The sequence below is a fragment of the Parasteatoda tepidariorum genome, chromosome 7, assembly GCF_982258835.1.
Source record: "Parasteatoda tepidariorum strain Cologne lab strain chromosome 7, Ptep-v5.0, whole genome shotgun sequence".
Taxonomy (NCBI): domain Eukaryota; kingdom Metazoa; phylum Arthropoda; class Arachnida; order Araneae; family Theridiidae; genus Parasteatoda; species Parasteatoda tepidariorum.
The window spans coordinates 67,276,646-67,297,586 of NC_141761.1; the positions used below are offsets into that span (position 1 = coordinate 67,276,646).

Consider the following 20,941-nt stretch of genomic DNA (forward strand, 5'->3'; position numbering starts at 1 on the left):
AAGCTAATTTATAAGAATCAGCTGATATTGCAGCAATCCGATAATTGCATTTTTCAACTCACCTCTTTCCCGTTGTTGGGTATTGGAAAAATCGATTTAGTAAAAATGGGTACTAAGAAAAATGTGTTGTGAAAAGATAATTCTTTTCTATTACTACACAGCCTAACATTTTAAGCAAAAAAAAGTTAACTAGATTTATAGTTTTTTGTGGAATTCAGGGACTGGTAGCAAAACAAATGAGCATTTTTGTTAAAATTAAGCTATATACCTTTCTACAACTAATATTGTATTAGTAGTTTAAATTACTCTTATTTATTTATATTCGCCTAGACGAAAATATTTTTTACCATTATAAAAGACTATAAAACTGAATTAAAAAGAATAAACAAATCTAAATGACAATTCTTTTTTTCTAATTAAAAATAAAGAAATATATCTTCCCTGCTTGCTAACTTTCCACTCCTTTGTTCAACAAAATTAGGCAATTTGATTTTAGTTCCGCAGTGAACTGATCGTAAAGACACCATTCCCAAACAACAAGCATCACTGGCTGCGGTCAGTAAACGGATGAGTGACTTCGTTGATCAGCCTGCGTAGGGACCGAGGGTGCGCGGTATCGGTTCTCGTTAAACTGTTCTACCGTAAAGTGCTCTACTTCGCGCAGGTCGTCGGGCTGACAAAGAAGGGGAGCCATCCCCTCTGAAGAGGGTTGAACTTGCAATGGCATGTTTTCGGATCATCGTCAGAGATGTTTCCTAAACCGTCACCAATAGTCCATTGTGCAGATCTAGTGCGACGTAAATAAAGTACCTACCAACCAATTTGATTTTAAATAATAATAGCTATTTTCTTCGTATTATTTAATCTAATTTAAAAATTTTAAAAAACAATAAATTTGTAAGTTTACATTTTAGTATTTTAATGGAAACAATTAAATTAAACAAAGCCCGTTTTTTCAATAGTTCTCCCAAACTATGTCCTAAGATAGTCCTTAAAAAATGCATAAATCAATCAACCTTCAAATACTTACAAACTGGAAAACTGTTTTCCAAGTTGTTGGCAAAAAGATAAGTAAAGAAGGATTGTGTTTGCTAGTATTTCATTTGCATGTATACTGTTAAAAATTCCAGATCAATTTACGGTAAAAAGTATCAGCACTCAGGGTGCCTGTACTTTTTACCGCAAAATCCATTTTTATCGGAGCATGTTAAGGAACAAAAAACTGATTTATCGAATTTTTACTGTTATAATTATTGTAAAACTGCTGAATCACTATACAATTAAATAAATATTACTGTTAAAATCACTGTATAATATTTTACGGTAAAAATAAATTTCACTGTAAAGTGGATTTTACAAATGATACACCCAAAGTGTCTGTACTTTATACCCTAATTTTATCTGGAATTATTTACAATGAAGGGAAAAAATATTTACTCCTTTTTTGCTGATCAATTCTTGTTCAAATATGGCTAAGAAACTCAATGATTGTGTCATAATTTAACCTATAAAATCGAAATTAATTTCAAAATTCAAAAACTTACTCTTTTAACTACTTTTGCAACCATATTTATACGAAAACAGAATTCATTACGAAATTAAATAAGCATGAATGATAGAATTTATAAAGATAAGAAACACGCTAAAAATTAATAGATATTTATTATATTTTTTAAAATGGGTGAAACTACAATAATTGTTCTAGACTGACTCCTTTACAGCAATATAAAACAATTTTGATCACATTCACTCAATGACGATCTTAATTTAATACTTCCAAACATACTATAAAAAAATATTTATTGATTTAGTGTATGGCATTCTAAAAAATTTTTCGAAGAAAAAAAATTATAAAATTCCGTTTGTAATCCAAAAAATAGTAAATATGTTTGCGAAAAACAATTCTATATCAGCATCTGTGTTAGAATTTAAAACATGAAAACATCCCTCCTGCAGTGAAAAATTTGAAACCAGTTCATTCGCTGTCAACATTAAGATAGTTGAAGAGATTTCCAATTATAATTTGAGAAACCGGGAAGAAAAGGAGATAGAAAAAAAAATCTCCGACCACGTGTTTGGTTTTTCTCCGCATTACAGCTGATGGAATTGCCTCATCTATTGATCATCCCGGCGTCGGTCGAGACGAAGGGGGTATAGGTCTTCTTCCTAAAAATATATATATATTTCCTCCATTGTTTTTATTGCCGCCACTGCCGCTTGTCCGCCACTGCCGCCTGCGTGCAGCAGTGCCCGTCACATGATCCAGTGACGTCACTGCGGTGCCGAAGCATCTGGCCGTTGCAGCAACGGTGTTCCGACACTGTAGCATTCGCCAGTGCTATGTTCTGAGCTCCGTACCGCCCCGGTGGTACTTCTCCTAGCGATAAACTTTCTTCTCCGGCCGCCCTAAGCATGGCGACCGGTGCCCCTCCGGGCTGTTACCTCCTTCTTGTTCTGGCGCAGCCCTGCGCCGAAGAGCATAAGGAGCATATTTTAAGAAAAGTGGAAGAAGGTGAGTTTTTTGTTAACTTTTGCGCCCTTCATAGTTTTGCCCTTGTCCGGCAACCCCCGCCCTATTGTGAGCCATATGTAAAATTTAATGACACCGTCTGACTGCGGAATTATTTGCGGCCCATTTTACGCAAATGCCCGGCGGTCAACCTTAAGTCTCAATTTCATAAAACTAAACTTTAATGCTTGTTTATTAATTTTTATTCAATTCCTTCGAATAAATTATTTCTATTGCATTTTGTGTGCGACAGTTTATTTATGTACTGCTTTTCATTAAAAAAAAATTATCAGTAATATGTAAGTTTATATGTAAGTTTTTAAAATATAAATTATTGAAAAATAATTAAAGTAGCTTTTTGATTCTGAAAAAAAATCAATCAAAATTAGTTTAGTGAAAAATAATAAATTTTTTTGAAAGTTTTAAATGTATAACTAGGTTCAGTATCAATTTTCATGCTATCAAAATCTAAGTCAAAAATAACAACTGTGATAATTTTTCTTCCTTTTGTAAAAATATTAAATGCAAAAAACATCCATTCATCGTTCATCCATAAGTGTATTAGTTCATATCTCTTTCTTTCTTGTTATTATTATCAAAGAATCTCCCAATAGTATTCAAATCATAAATACTATTGAGTTTTGAGATATAAATGATATTTTATAAATACTAACGAGTTTGTGTTTTTGAATTTCATTGAGTTTGTTTAGTTTTTCATTATTAAGAACAGCGAAGTTTTTTTTCGCTCAGGAAATAGTTTTAAAAGAAATAAATTTCATCAAAAAGAAGTAAAACAAACAAGCGGTAAAATACGAAAGATAATTTCCAAAAAAAAAATAGCAATGAACACTTATAAGTGCATTAGTTATTCTTTTATTTTATTAACATTTTCTTATATTGCACTTTATTTTAAACTCGATAATTAGTTATGAGTTGAACGACGAAAAAACTTCCACAAAAAATGAGTGAATTCTCAAAATTTTAATGCATTTTTGCGCAGACAACAAAACTAAAGCATCTTTAAAGTGACAAAGTGTACAATTTATGACACTACAGCTTTATTGACAGATAAATATTTTAACAGTGTGTAAATGAATCATCAACAAATTTCCACCATTTTATATTTCACTTTCTGAAGCAATTTAAATTTTAAGTTTAAATAAATTAATTCAAGCATACTTCCAACTACTCTATACCCATACCCATTAAATACCCATACTACCCCATACCCATACCCATTAAATATCTATACTACCCCATATCCATACTCCCAAGTACTAAATACTCATTAAATTCCATTAAAGTGGGTATTTAGTACTTACACTAAAGCGTGTATCAAGTATTTCTACTCTAAACTATTGTATATATAATCTGTATAAATACCAATAATAATTTTTCAATAATTTAAATCATACACAAAAGTACTACAGTACTGCAATGCATCATGATAATGAGAAAATCACGCAATATTTATCTTTGTATCGGAGCTTTGTAAAAAGCAATATTATTTTGATGTCAGTTACATATTTGTGATGAAAAGTATATTTTGAAAAACAACCTCCATTTATTTTAATAATAGTTTTTATTTTTTCCAAGTGCCTATGAATGCTCCATTCGTTAATTTTTTTCGAGCAGAAATTTTTTTTTATCTAGCGGACTACTACTTCATTTTCGATGGAGGTGGTTTTTTAATTGTCTCCTTCCAAAACAACTATAGCTATCGAAACTTATTTTATCTCAAATTTTATCTTTAAAATGTTAAAGCTATTCAAAACAAATTAAATACTGTGAATGAATTTAGCGTGAAAATCGAAATATCGGTAAATCGAATCAGTTGCAACTCATTTTTAAACTATGTTGATGACAACGGTGATATTTAACTGCCAACCGTCACGAAACTTGATCATTGGAAGGGGAAAATTATGTCTTTGCCAGCGATAATGAAAGGAAATAAAAATTCTGAGCACCAAGATTTATTTCTTATCGTCTGTTACCTTGACAACAACTCGATACTCAATACTCTCGAATTCAAGTGCATCTTCTTGAATATCTTAAATGCTTCAAATTAAAAAGGATATTTAACTTAAAAACCTTTTCCCAATAAATTTGAAATAAGGTTATTTTACTTAATAGAATTTCTTCATTGACTTTTGAAAAAATTTTTCAAATGTAAAAAAGCATGAAAATTTTTATTGATTTTTAAAATAAATTTCGAAAATGCTTTTGAATCAAGAAGTTAATCTGCGTTTTTAAAATTATGCTTTATTGAAATTACGATTAAGGTGACAAAAACTATTATTATCAAAAATATAGATTTGTACCATTGCAATGTATGAAACCAATGGATAAAATATGACACAAAGAAAATCTTAAAGAATGCTCAAACTAAGTAAAATTATTTTTTTTTTAATAGTTACGCTTTTAGTTTTTTTTTCTAAATAAAGTATAACGGCCTCATTAAAGATACAAAGATGTAAACATTGATTTTAAATACCATAACGTATTTTAAAGGTCTCATATTACCTTCCATTTCTAAATCAATACTCATTACGAAATAACTTTTTTTCCACTTTAAATGATTTGAGTTTTTTATTCAAGAGGTTTAGGTATTTTTAACTCATATCAGATGGTTAAAAGTGATTTAAAAAAAGCAACTGAGTTTTAAATCTTTTTTAATTTTTTATTATTTTTTTCGTAATACTTTCTAGACTTTTCTAAAGAAGGATGATCTAAAAATGAAAAATATATTAATCCAGCAATACGATATAATTTAAGATCCATAAATTTGTTTTGAAATAAATAATAATTTACTTTTTTTTTATGAAAGCAAAATATAATGAAAGTCATAGGAACAGATATTGTTTCAGTATTGCCACAAGTACAATTAACAAAAGTGAGGTACAAAATATTTTAGCCCTGATGTTCTGTCTGCTTGAGCAGTGGTTCCAAAATGGCGTCCCGCGGAACCCTGCGGTTCCCTGAGTTAGTAGTTTTTATAACTAGTGATGAGTTCAGAATCCTCAGATTAAAATTATAATAAACCTATAATTCGTTATTTATTTAATATTTCTGTTGCCTTTAAGAAAAAACTTCAAGTAAGATGCCAATAAAATAGAAATGGCATTTTTGAAAAAAAATATTTCTAATAATATATTGAACAAATTAGATTATATTGAATAAAAGCTTCTCAAATCGATATAAAATAATTAAATTTTTAATAACGAAACATACTTCCTTATTAACCATTTTTAACATTTATAGCAGTTTTTTGTTAAGATTTCATTTCAAGGGAAACCACAATTTGACTTATTTTATTCATTTCCGGCTTCTGTATGTGCACCAAAAACAAATTCATAACTATACTATATGTAGCATAAGGACTGTGTTTATTCGCTAGTTCATATAAATTCCACTACACAAGAAGGATAACCAGAACCTTATAACAGCATTATTTTATTTTCAGCTATCTCTTCACTTGTTACACAAAAACTCTCACATAGGTACACTGCCTGCTCGTTACACGAATTATTTTCTCTCTAGGGGGAGCTACAATCTCTTTAACACTGAACAGAGTGCAAATTTAACAGTCGGACATAAAACTTCATTTAATATTGCTTTATTTAATAATAAAACAATGAATAATCCTCATTCCTCTAAATAAATATTTGAAAAATAGTCTTTATTTAAGTTATGACGTTTACAATTACTTTAATAAGCATTATTTATAAAATTGGATTTTGCCAAAAGAGGGCAGATTATTTAGGATCCCGTAGCCGTAAAAAATCGGGAAGCGCTGTGCTATGGTGCCGAAACTGTTGTTAATCATAACCAAGTGTTATTTTTTGTGTTTTAATGCCCTGTCTTAAAATTTATTACCAAAATTTTTTTTTTTTTGAAAAACTTAATTAGTGACCGAACTTTTAAACAAATTAATTTTTGATAATATTGATGTAAAATAAGTAATGGAAAAGTGCTTTTTGACGTACGTGTATCAGTGTCTCTTAATACAGTATAATATTATTAACAAGACAACAGATTACATTACGGATAACAAACATAAGAATGTTTTTAAATTTTTCTACATATTAAGTTACTTTTAATTTTCTGCATTCATTGTTTATGCTAGCACATTTATTTTGATAAAATATGAATATTTTTATTTTACGTCTGAAAATAATCTAGCAATAATTTGTTTAAACTAAACTAGTTCAGCAAAATACATGGGCTGATCATACATTAATCAATAAATAAAGTACTCCTTAATATGAAAAGCGTACTATTTTCTTAAAGGACGAATTTTTAAAAGATTTTAACTGTAACTTATAAAACTATGACATTTAATGCACATAAAGACAAATACAAGCAAAATAAGCAGAATATCTAGGATGATCAAATATTATTCAATAGAAAATATACATCTAAGTATAAAAAGGGTACAATTTTTATAAAGGACGAACTTTTTAAAGATTTTAACTGTGACTTGTAAATCTATGGAATTTAATGAACATAAGTCAAATACAAGCAAAATAAGCAGAATATACAGGATAAGCTCAAATATTATTCAATAGAAAATGTACACCTAAGTATAAAAAGCGTACTATTTTCCTAAAAGACGAACTTTTTAAAATTTTTAACTGTAACTTATAAAACTATGACATTAAATGCACATTAAGGAAATCTAATATTATATATCCCGTGGTTACCTCATCAGCGAAGATAACTTGAATACTTAGCGGTGAACCAATGTAAGATAAATGAAGGCATAGGGCTATCTGATTAATATCGTCTTAGTGATCGTGACAGAGAGATTAAAGACAATGATAATGCTGAAATGAGGTGAACCGGGTTCGAATCCCAGCAAAGACTAATCGATACGAATCTGTATACGGCTTGCATCGACCACAGTGCTGACGTGAAATTATCCTCAGTGGTAGACGGATCATGGTTTAGAGTCCCTTTGTCGTCAAGCTAACCGTGGTAGGTTCTGGTGGTCTTCCTCTCCATGTAACACAAATGCGGGTTAGTTCCATCAAGAAGTCTTCCACGAAGGCAAATTTCTCGCAATTCTTGATCCAGGAGTTCCCTTGTCTTCTGCATTGGGTTCAAAACTACAAGACTGCAGAGTTGAACAGTAGTAGTCGTAGACCCAAAAATCGGGTCGACTGTTTAACTACGGTTATAAAATAAAATAAAATAAAAATGATAATGCTGAGAACATTTGTGAAAGCGTGTCTACTTGAAAAAAAATAGGAGAAATAGATTTGAAAAAATATTATATAAAAGAGTGATTCTATATAATATTTGTTGAGTAAGTTATATGTCTAGAATTAAATGAGATAATGATTGGAACTTTGGTGCTTGTTAAAAATATAAGTTGACTCTTTGTTAATTTAAAAACGATTGGCAAACTTTCGTTTCATATTTTAAATTACATACTTTTTATGATTGTATTCACACAAATACATTTGTTTTTCCTAAAAAACCATTATTGGAATAATTTTACATTGGAGTTTTATTTATTTATTTTTCTTGTTTAATTATGAACTTTATCAATGCTTTCAGATAAACTGAGAAAATATTCTCATAATTGTCAAAATTTCACAACAGGATGCGTAATTTTTGAAAAACAAATAGTTACTCTGTTTAATGAAATATATTGTAAGAAATAATTTTTGATAAAGAGAACTTTCTTTCAAAAATATAAATTTTAAATTTGATAGGATTTTTCTATTGTGCGTTAATATATTAAATACATTTAGTATAAAATAAGTTAAAAATCAAATAACAAGTTAATAGTTAGCTCGTCTCAAACAAGATGGTTAATTGCATGTAAATATATTCAAGATTTTTACATAGCAATTTTTTTATTCTAATTGAAATGTAATGCAAATTATGATATTAAAAAGTATTTAAACAAATTCTGTTAAATTCTATTACATTCAATTACTATTAATTGCGATTGTTGATTCTTTAGTATTTGTGTGAAACTCCGTATTTTATTGTTATTATACACATTATTTTAATCCATTAAATCTTATTTTCGTTCAGATTTTCTTATAAATTCTAAGTATCTCTCGCACTCAATTGTTATGACACCAATTATTTTGAGATTATTCTGATAGGATTTTGAATAATAAAACTCTTAACGCTGTTAAATAATTTTAACCAGGATATCCATAACCCTACGTTTTCATTTGAATGTAATAATCATTTTATTCCTTTCCTGAAAGCGCAGTTTTCAAAATATTAACAGAGTTTTATTTACGAAAAAAACATTTTTTTACAAAATTATATATCGTTAAATTTATTCATTTCATTTTCGTATTGTGTTTCAAAAATAAATATCCTTCTCATATTGATAAAATGAAGGAGCAAGAAAACAGAACAAGTTTTTTTGTACCTTTAGCTATGCTATAACATTACCTTCCAGAGTAAATGTTGAAGCTTTATAAATTATTTGTTAAAATATTAAAAGAGCAACAAGCTGCTTTAACTTAATTACTGATATTTCAAGTAATGAAAGATTTGGCTACTCAACCGCGCAAAATAAATTGAAGAGATATTGATTTCATCATCATTAAAGAGAAGAAGGTCACCCTCAATGTCTGCCTTATTTTCTTCCCTCTATTCATAATGTACAGTGCGTCAAAAAAGGAAAAAAAACAGGACAACTCTATGACTTTTGATCTAATGATCGGATCTTCACGTTCTAAGACTCAAACTTACGGGTTGTCACCTCAAAAATGCTAATAGGGCAGACGATGTTTTAAGTTACGAAGTCAGACAAAAAAAACGTACTTTCTCGGAATTAACATATCTTTCTTTCCACGGATTCAAATTTTTAACCTCCAAAATATAGAGGGTAGCCGCAATCTGAGAAATATGATCCCCATAATTTGGTCAGGAAAGCGATCCAAAGTATGGAACCTATATTATTAATTTTACTTTTTGCGTATTTCGCCATATCTCAAGAACTTTTTAAGCAAATTGAAACATTTTAGCACAAAATTATTAAATTCTAAGGATTTCAAACTATTAGCCTGTAAATTAGCCAAACATCGAAAGTATACTTTTAATTATTACAACTCTAAGAAGTTTCTTACTAATGCATCTTCAAATCGTAAATTGATTTTTGTTCCAGATTGTTCTAACATTTGTAAATAAAACTTTAAAGCACATAAGCAAACTAATTTATAAATGTCAGTTAAATATAAATAGTGTTTCCAAAATTATATTTCACAACTGCATTTATATTAATTTAGATCAAAATAATTTTATTAAAGTATATTTTACTGAATTGATTCAGTTACTGTTAAATGAATACAAATTTATTTTATCTTTATGAAAAACTGTTGAAATAGAACTTAAAAGAAATCAGCACTGCAATTAGCACAATTCTTTTTAACTCTTTTAATTATGTGAGTCATAGTAAACGAGGAAAATACAGACAACAACAGAGAAAGCCGTAAATGTGAATATACAATGCAATATGAAAATTGATTTAACGGAACGTGATTCAAAATGGAGTTTTAGTTTTCGAACAATACATTGAAGGTATATCTACATAACCTTGAGTTTCTTTCCCATTGTTATTCTAAGAAATACGTTCAAATGAAAAATTGAGATTTATTTGTGATGTTTGGACTACAAAATTTTATTACAGATAAATTGTAAAGAATGCAATTAGAGAAATATTCGAATCAATAATATATATTTTCTGCTTAATTTTGTTCACTAAATATATATATATTGCGCAAGATAAACTATAGAAAATGTTCTTTTGTATTTAAAACTAAATGTCGTTTCCCAAATATCATTCTAAATGTCCTTATAATTTTAACAAGTAAGAATTTTTTAGGAGCTTTAATAGTTATTTTGCTTCCAGTTCTCAAATTCAACAACATTTAAATTTATTATTTTAAAGGTATTCGTTTTGATTTTAAAAGTTTTTTCTGTTTAATCAAAAATAATGATACTTTTAATAACATTTATTACTATTTTATTATTATTTAACATTTATAATTAACTTTCTAAAATTTTAAATGTTTTGAATTTCTGTATTATTTTGATCTGACTTAAAGATTACTGAACATCTAAAAATGAAATAAATACACTCCAAAATCTTTTTTTATTTCAAAAATTAATTGTTAAATTAAATAAAATGTTATAAAATGTAAATATAAAGTATTAAATTAAAAGGTGAATGTATAAGTAGGTGTGCGCAATACATTGTATGCTAAGTATTTGCACATAAAGTGGTAAATGTATTATAATTTTTACAATATGGATTCTAAAGAAAAAATAAAATCGAAATACGGAGTTTTATGGTTTATTTTTTTAGACACGCGTTGCATTAATGGCCACGTTTTCATAACATTAAAGGTCCAAAAAATTTATGCTTACATATTTAGCATTAAATATTCAAATTTAATGTTACTATGTTGAAACAACTAAGCTTATTAAATTGTTTTACTTATATTACAGTGCTCAGTAACATGTTATTCTCATACTTTAAACACTGTTAGTACGTTTAGTAATTATTATATTTTTATATTATTATATTATGTTATCACTATATTGTGTTATCATTATATTATGTAACCATTATATAATGTTATCATTATATTATGTTATCATTATATTTTCCACCAGAGCTTTTTTTCATAGTTTACGCATTTTAAGCTGAAAAGTTTAAAATTCCATTTTAAACTGTTTTTTTATTGTTATAAAATCTACAATTTTTCTTTTTTCCTTCAAAATTAATTAAAAACACAAATGTTTTTACTCATTTGTATGCAATGCATTTCCTAATCTCGCTTATAACAATGTATCTAATTAACTTTAGACAGTAATGGTTTTTTTCAAGGACATGAGTCAAAATTAGTTTTATTGCATTTAGTTTATGTGTAATTTCCAGCATTGTAAACCAAAAATAAAAAAACTTGTCATTAAATGAAATACATGTAATTAAAGTCTCTATCTTTTGAAAATTGAAAAAATAACACAAAACAGAAACTTTACTGTTTTTTTTTAATTTTTTAAAACTAATATGGTAATGAAAATGATGAAATTAATTGACCAGAAGATTTGAGAAAGTAAATCCTTTTAATGGGTATTATTAAATCATCTTCGTCGTCCTAAATTTTTATTATCTTTAACTAGAGTTCATAAGTAATCATATTAGTAGTTCAATTAAGAAAAATAAATAAATGAAACATTTTATATGTTTATCCGAACATTTTTCGAAATTACAGTAAACATGAAATTTTATTGCGTTTTCAGCCTTTAAAATTTATTATAAACATTAAACAATTCATAAGACCATCAATTTCGAAACAATAAATAACAGCTGCTTATACAAATTACTTCATTTCCACAGCATAGAAAATAAGTTAATCGAAACAAAACAATTTAAATTCTCTTTACTAATAAACATTATTAGATAAACCAACGGTTTCTTATAATAAATGGAAAAATTATCTAGTTGCGAGTTATTTATTTAAAACTGAATCTTTAAAAAAACATCTATTAATTTTCCTGGTCTAAATGAAATATAATTATTCGATTATTGGGCACTCGAATTCAACTCACAGACAACCAGACTCAATTAAACTTTTTTACTTTAACACCCATATAATATTTGAATAATTCATTATTTAATTTCTATGATAAAAATTATTTAATTACTGTCATTTAGTGTAATTAGAGTTATGTTTGGCATTTATTATTATTTCGAAAAGTTTGTTTTATCATTCGAACTGCCTGTGAATTGATTTAATTAATGGATTCTGATAGTGATTCAAGTCTTCTATGAAAGGGACAAATGTTAAAAGTGCAAAATTACAATACATTTTTTTAACAAAGTTCCCTAAAAAGCTTGAATATTTAATTAATTTATTTATTTTTTAAAAAAAAACACTCCTACAGCAGCGTGCTGGGGCCAGGGATACATGGATTTGAAGGACTCACAACTTCGTGACCAATGGCATGATTGCGACTATGTGGTTTGAATTGCGCATAGGTTGCCTTTACTTTCCAGCTAAGCTGGAACCCATCTATCTGAAATTGATTTTGTTTAAAATATTATTTTATTTTTAGCATTGATCAGACTTTAAATTTCATATTTATAATGTTTCATTTCTTTAATACATTTTAGTTGACAAAAATTTGCGGAAAATTGAAAATTGCTTAAAAATTTACTCGTCTAAACTTTCTTCCTTTTCCCGTTTTGTTTTATAAACCAACAAAACTTTCAGGATTCAGTTGATCTCAGGTAAAATGTTTCTAACTCTCTTAATTTATTTATATTGTCAGTAGAAAATCTTTCTAGATGCTGTGTTATCAGAAAAAGTCTAATCACATAAAAAATATTATAAATTAGTTATACGGCTTCATAAAGTAAATTAAGATTTTGTTGAGCATTTTTTAGCTTTGTACCATGGTAGCCCAGAGGTTAGAGAATCGGATTTCTGAGCGGAAGGGCGGGTTCAATCCTCAAAGCCATTAAAGATCCACCGAGTACATACGATACATTATGCTGGTTCGTAAAAGTTGTGGAATCGAAGGTCCTAATGTCGGCCACTGAGCAGTATCATGGGTACATAGATCTGGAAAAAATGTCCTTTCCCTTCAGATCAATGTCAAAAGTGTGGAAATGGTCTCATGAATAAGTGGTAATGCTGCCTATTCATGGGATTCTGAGCTAAGTTGCACTTTCACCCTAGCGGTGCTCTCTTGCAAACGAAGGGTGCTCCTTTCGGACTTAATTCGCAAGTCTAATGGATGGCAAGTTTCACTTGTCCCCGTGTCATAAGAAACAAAATAAATTTTTATTTAAACCTTTACTCGGTTAAACGTAGATTTATCAGTTATGACTTTAGTTTAGCAAAGTATACTAACAAAGCAAGCATATCAATCAAATAGTAGCAATTTATTTAATAATAAGTAAATAATAATATAATTATATAATATAACAAATAAAACAAATTAATTAAATAAAATGAAAATCAACGAAATAGAAAACAAAATCCCTTACTACATTACGATTTGATTATATAATACGACAATATTTTTGAATACATAAATTAATTCCTTTTAAAATTTTTACGAGTTCTGAGTATGTAGTAATTGAATAAGCATCTACAACTTTATGTTGATACAGAAAGTAAAAATTTTATAAAAATAAATTTTCGAACACAATATTTTTGAAAAGGAATCATATTTATTTCTTAATCACAAAATGCAGCATAAAGCATAAAATTAAAAACTTAATTGATGTGGTTTAGCTGTAAGTATTTTATTAGCAGTAATTAATGATTTTTTTGGAAAGAAAATTTAAATTATAGCTTTCAAAAAGGAAAAAAAGAGAATGATATTTTTATCGAAATAATTTTTAAAACTAAATGTAACTAATGAATGACATCGTGACTCATACAATTACATGGAGATATATTCTTAATTAATACAAATTATGCCAACATCGGTCTCAAAGGTGTCGAAGTATGTTCCCATTACATATGTCTTGTGACGATAGCACGCAGCAAGTGACAGACGTTTATAGGAATACGTCATAAACGTAGTATTGTTATTCAACGCCATTTTCTGACTCACCGAGTATCTAAATCATTTTAATATCGTCGTCTGTCATAACCTCGTTTTTATATACTGCCGCGCTTTTGTCAAGATATCTTTCTTTATTTGTGTCTGGAACAACTTAGACGGTTCTAGGAATACTAGATATGTGCTACGCTTCTTTCTTCATTGTATTTTATTTTCTGTTTGAATAGTCTGCTTGTTTCATTTACCCAAAAGAAAGTTAGGTTGTTATGTTTATATTTCATAGAAGTATATCAGTGATTAAAAGAATGTGTTGATTAAGTATTATTTATTTCTCCAACATTGATTTTTCTGTATACTTATATATTTTTTTATTCCAAAATACTTATTCCATTGTTTAAAATAATGTCATTAAAACTATTTTATTTTTTTTGGAAACACAGAAAGAGTTAAAGAAACAAATAATGATGTTACTATATTAAATTTCTAAAACATTAAGAATCAAAACTAGAAAAAGTATTTTTAGAATTAAAAATTTAAAAATTACATTGGAGAACAATTTTTTTCTCTGTTGAGATTTTTTAACGGATCTTGGATATTTTCACGACGTTGATTTCAAATCCACAATCAGTATCTCTCTCCATACAGTTTTTTTAATGACATTTTTAGTTTATTTGTTGTCGAAATGTACAGGTTTAAAAACGTTATATATAACAGGAGGTCTCATAAATGTTGCAAAAAACTTCCACGAGAGTTAGGACACATAATCAGGATAAAAAACTGCATAGGAACCCATGCTTGGAAATATCATCATTCGCTCTTATGGGTACTTCCCAATTATAAACTGTTTCTTCGTGTGCCTCTATACAGGTCATTCTAGGGAAGTTGTGCAATTTTAATCCTGATAATGTGTACTAACTCCTCTAGAAGTTTGTCGCAACATTTATGCGACTCTCTGTTATATATATCGTCTTTAAACTTGTACATTTCGACAAAAAATTGACTGAAAATGTCACTTTTTACAAAAAATTGTGTCCTTAGAACTAATTTTAGACATAAAATTCTACACCCGAGTTAGGCAAGATTGAGTATTTGCTTACATGTAACAAAAAATTTGCTCTCCAATGTTATTCTCATTAGAATTAGTTTTATTTTTACAGTTTAATTTAGATGAGCTAACATTTCATTCTTACATTGTGTTCAAACTAAGCACCTATAAAAATAACGCTTTCCAGAAAATTACTAAGTTAGTTCTTCTAAAATGTATTTGAAAGACCAACTTCAAAAATGTCTCCAAGGTTTAATAGGAATAAACTAAATAAGAATAATTTTAATTAAAGTATTATGTGTACAAAAAATTTTACGAATCTGTTACATTAAAAAAAATATTCAATGCTACATAGTTCTTATTTTTAGAACAAAATCTTTTTATAAACAATATACCTTTTAACAAACTGTTGTTATAAATGCAAAAGCAATCTTATCAATTAAAATTTATTTATAAAAATTATGAAAAAAGGCGCCATAAAAATTTTATAAAGGCTGCTGAAATCAATGTCGTTCGAATAAAAAAATCATATTATTGATTAAGTATATTATAACAAAAATATATTTAAAAAATAACAGATTTCTAAAACTTTTCCTACAGAAATTTACTGTAAAATTCTATATTTTGAGGCAAAAAATATGAGTTAACACTAAAAAAAAAAAAACATTTCTATATTTTTTTATCCGTAATTTTTTACATTTACAATGTACTTGTGATATTAATATTTTATAATCATTTTTAGTGAACAAAGCCATACCGTACAACATATTCACATTTTTAGCCCTTCTTTAAATTTATCGGTAGTAACATTATTAACCCTTTAAGGTTGCATATCTGCTCACAGCCACTCAGTAAATTGGCATTTGATCCATAACTTTAATTAGTCGCTGTCCCTCCAAGTAACTTATGCTTTATTGCATCAATTATTAAATACCTCTTGTTAGCCGTTCTTTTAATTATCCCACTAAATTGCCACTTACAAAATAACTTTATATTCTTATTTCTCTTTACAAATCACTCTTTTTAGTACTGCAGTAAACTATTCAACTGTATTGGCACTTAGTGTGTAAGGTTTTTTTATTTCTGTTGAATTTTTTCACTATTTTTAATAATAAATAATATTTTAAATAATTGTGCTAAATAAGTTTCTTTAATACCACAATACTTTCTGTGATGCTGTCAGCTCTGCTTAAACGTATACCTGCATTTCTACTGTTTTCACATGTGGATAAATTTTAAAGGCAGGCAATTTGGACAACGAATGTGACTACACTTTCAAAATAAAACTCACTTTTGACGATTCTGCAATCCTCGAACTGTATTTCGCTAATTTTTATAATCATTTCGTCACGAAATCGCGCAATGACGCACAATTATCAAATATAGGACGAAATTGTTTCCTCAACTCGGAATCTCATCATTGGGCATTGTGGGAAATTGTTAACTAGAATGAAGACTAGACGATTGAAACTAGAGTGAGGAAATATTTCGTTGCATTTGACGGAATTCGTTTCCCCGTAGAAGAGACGATAAATATTTCGTCACTTTGACGAAATGTACGCTAAGAGCATACGCCAGGAAACGATTTCGTCAAAAACTAAAAACTTTTCGTGAAATTTGCGGATCCAGTTCTTACAGTGTAGTAATATTATAAGAACTTCGTAGTCATAACTTTAAAACATCAATAGTTATTTTATAAACATTACACTTAATAGCACTAAAATAACTGAATAAAACTGTCAATAATTTTCTCTGTTTTTTTTTTTTAATTTGTTGTTCACATAAATGATGGAAAGAAAACAATATATTTGTATCTATAAACACTATTTTGTATCTATTTTGTAACTATTTTGTATATATTTGTATCTATAACCACTAAATATCAACAAAATTTATATTAATAATCAAATCTACTCGAAATAAATTGCGACAACCAGCGTGTTTTTTTTTCCGGAACAGTGTATGTCGCTGAACTGGTGTAGTACCTGATAGTTTTGATTGATGATCACCAATTTCTCATAAATATGTATGCACCTATATAAAGCTCTGTAACATCTTTTCTTTCTATTTTATTAAAACAATATATTTGTTGAAATCGTACAAAAAATGAGAAATATAGATTAAATATTTCTAGTAAGTGTTGATAGGAATTCGACTTAAACTATGATTCATATAAATTTCATTAATTTACATTTTTATTATCAGAATAATTATCAAGTTGATGCTGATATAGTTTTTTTGCGCAGACTTGACAAGATTCGTGTTATTCAAATCAATCAATTACCATGCTTCTGATATTAGCCTAATTTAAATATTCGATTTTGACAAGAACTATACAACAACTTTCTCTGTATTGCGTGACTTGCTAACATTTAGTACATTTGTAATTGCTATAATTTTAATATATTTAAATACATTTTAAATATCTACGACTGTTTTCTTTATTTTAACCTGAAACGTCACTCAATGAATAATTAATAAGCAGCTTTTATCGGGAAGAGAGCTACATTTCAAATTTGTTTTAAAGCATTATTTGTACAGTGTGCAAAAAAAAACTTCTAAATAACTTTTAATCTAATGATCGGATATTTAATAAAAAATCAATTAAGTAGTGTAGACAATATTTTCAGTTATTAAATGATAACGCAAAAAACGTACTCTCTCGGAATATACGTGCCTTATTCTTCGATGGATTTCGATTCTTGATCCCAATATAATCCGCAATCTATAAAAGTAATCTATAATAAAGTAATCTACAAGTATCTATAATACTCCTCATAATTTAGGAAACACGGCGCTCTAACTTTATTTTTTTCCTATTTTCAAATTTTTATTTCTTAATAACTGTAAAACCGTTTAAGATTACATAAAATAATATTTTTTTTACATGAAACTATGTTTAAACATGTTTTATAATTTAGTGCAAAACCTTTTTCATTTAAGTCAGGGAGCTGACCTCACATCAGAAAGGTCCTAGGTTTAAATCCCGGACAAGGCATGGATGTTCTTTTATTCTCTGTATTATTTCTCCTTACTGTGAGAGCAACGTTAGCCAACCTAATATAATGCCCCTGAAAGAGTGGCCAACAAATCTGTCCAACTGATACCTGAATGAAGAGTGTCAATCGGATGGACATTGAAAAAAATTTTTTTTTTATTCTCTTCATTAGTTGCGAAGACATAGCGAAATACGCATAAAATGAAATCAACATTAGTGTACAAGCTTTTGACCACTCTTTTGCTTAAACCATATTTTCCAGATTAAGGCTACCTTTCTTATATTGAAATTTTTCCAAATATGTCGATAAGGTTGGGATAGCCTGGTTGGTAGGGCACTGGGACCATGTATAAGAGGTCGTGGGTTCGATTCAGCAGGCCGAAGACTCCCCGTGTAGTAAATGGTGATTGATGCACGTTAAATCTGTCGAGTCACGAAGTCTTTCATGTTCCCATAACAAATCATACCTCTAGGGGTACTGATCCAGGAGTTTTCTTATCTTCAGGATTGGTTCAAAATTACAAGGCTACGGTGTTGAAAACCCAGAATTGGGTCAGCTGTTCAAGGACAGTTAGTAAATTAATAATTAAATATGTCGATAAAAAGATCTGTTTATTCAAATTAAGTAAGTTTTTGTATCTGTTTTTAAATATCGTATGTACTAAACTAGAATCGGAAACTAAATTTTTGAACCATTAAAATTGACTTTGAGTAGGGGAAAATCCGATCATTAAATCAAAAAAATTTAAAGCATCGAGGTTTACATGCTCTTTAACACAACTTACTTCTGGGTATAAATTAAAAATAAACTAAGGTCAGAAATAAATTGAATATCGTCATTTAGAACTAAATCTCCCAACCAAAACTAAAAAAGAAATTATTAAACAGAATTAATTTTTTAGGAATTCAAATATCAACAGAATATAATAAGAAATGTACAAAAGTTGTATCCGAAAATATTAGAAATAATTGCACAAAGTAATCTCTAATTATATGATAATTACAAAGGTACAAAAAACTATCTTCATTTAAAATAAATTTATTTACGTTCTCTCTTATTTATTGTGTCGTGTATGAAACTGGAAATAAAATAACAAACTAAATATTTAAAATAGCATTAGTAATAATTACACAAAATAAACTCTAATTTTGTGAAAATTATGATTAAATTAGAACGCCGTGTTTAAAAAATAATTATATTGTACTTTTTCCGAAAAAAAATTTCTTTGCGCAATGTTTCATTACAGGGCAATTCCATATGTGACGGAATGACATCTTGACTTTCAAAATAACAATCAATTGAAGTTTCTATGTATCTAATTTCAAAAAAAAAATTTTTTTTTTCTCATGCATATCATTATTATTGGCATAATGCGCTTCATAAACTAAAAAAAACAGGATTTTCTATCTTTTTTACTTTTAATTTTACGAACTTTTTATTTGCGTGACGGAATGACATTTTGGCAACCAAGCTTTTGGCATGCCGCTTAGAACTGGTAGTTTCTGCGAATTTTGCAGCTATTATTTTTCTGAACTATTTTATACTTTTAGTATAATGTGTAAGCAATGTAAAATGTGAATTTGGAAAATTAACTTCAGGTTGGCTAGCAGTTATTAACATCTATTTGCTGTGACGGAATGACCGTGACGGAATGACAAAAAGTTTAGTAGAAGAAAGCCTTCATTTAAAAAATGTTTTATTAACATGTAAATAATAAACAGAATGTAACAGATAAACAGGATTAATATGTATGTAAGAATTAGTAAAAATTTCAACAGTTTGAAAATTAGGTTGTCTCTGAAGAGGTTTTATATCTAACTTGCCAATGTCACATTTTATCTTCGTTCTTAGGAAATTTATGCATTAAGACATGTGACGGAATGACGTTAAAGAAGTTACTTTTATTTCATATATTAAACTTAAAATGTTTACATTTTGTTCTATATGCATATTTTTATCAAAATATTGCAAAAGAAAGATACATTTCTTTTATTTTATAAGTATTTTTCAAGAAAACAATTTGAGCACAAATATGAACAATTCACTTGCCAGCCATGTGATTACCTTAGAATGCTGCAGATTCAAAAAAATTTAAAATTATCAAAAATGAAACGGCAATATGTAGACTTTGGCTATTTTTGAACATATTTTTAAAATTAAAATATGCAATTCATAAAAAAAAAATTTCACTTAAAAGTTGACACTTCCGTGGAATTCCCTACAACGTTTTATATATTCTATAGTTTAGTTTACAAAAGTAATAACTAAAAAAAAACTATGAGTAACAGCTGCAGAAACTAAACTTCAATTTCGCGAGTATCGCGATCAAAATAAAGTGTATCTTCACAAAAAATATTCACAAAATTTCCTCTAAAATAACAGTTCCTCATTCTTCGTTTTTAAATTTGGCTTCATTGTAGCATTTTATGTTTTTTCATTCGACAGTAAAATGGCGAAAGTGAAATAACTTAAGCCTAATAGAATAGCTTGACTCATCTTGCGAAACGAGTAGCGGAAATGTTTGTAGAACCAAACTTTGTCTGCAAAGGGCTTCTATTCATTTCAAATGAAAAATGATGTCTAGATGACTGCAAACAGATCTCTCTCTAATTAGGTGTTTATTAGAAACATCAGACATTCAGTTGAGAATATATTGCTCGATAACTAAACTAAACGCCAGTTTCTATGTTAACAAAAAAGCTAGAATGTAACTTTATTACGCGTTTTACTATTTTTTCATTTATATCAATTTTTCGTTTAAGATAGTAGCTTCTTCCAAAGTTGTTAAAAACATCTAAATAAATAGTAAGAGTCTAAAGTGTTGGATTC

At 28.1% G+C, this 20,941-nt stretch overlaps 1 protein-coding gene across 2 annotated transcripts in view; it reads left to right on the forward strand.

Annotated features, from left to right (window-relative positions):
* Positions 1–2,255: 2,255 nt before the first annotated feature.
* Positions 2,256–20,941, forward strand: part of LOC107455881 (uncharacterized) — an 86,744-nt gene continuing 68,058 nt past the window's right edge. For both annotated transcript variants that reach the window (XM_071183344.2, XM_087167975.1), the window contains exon 1: positions 2,256–2,512. In XM_071183344.2, coding sequence (XP_071039445.2) covers positions 2,413–2,512 — 100 coding nt within the window. In that variant the 5' untranslated portion in view covers positions 2,256–2,412. The remainder of the gene's footprint in view (positions 2,513–20,941) is intronic.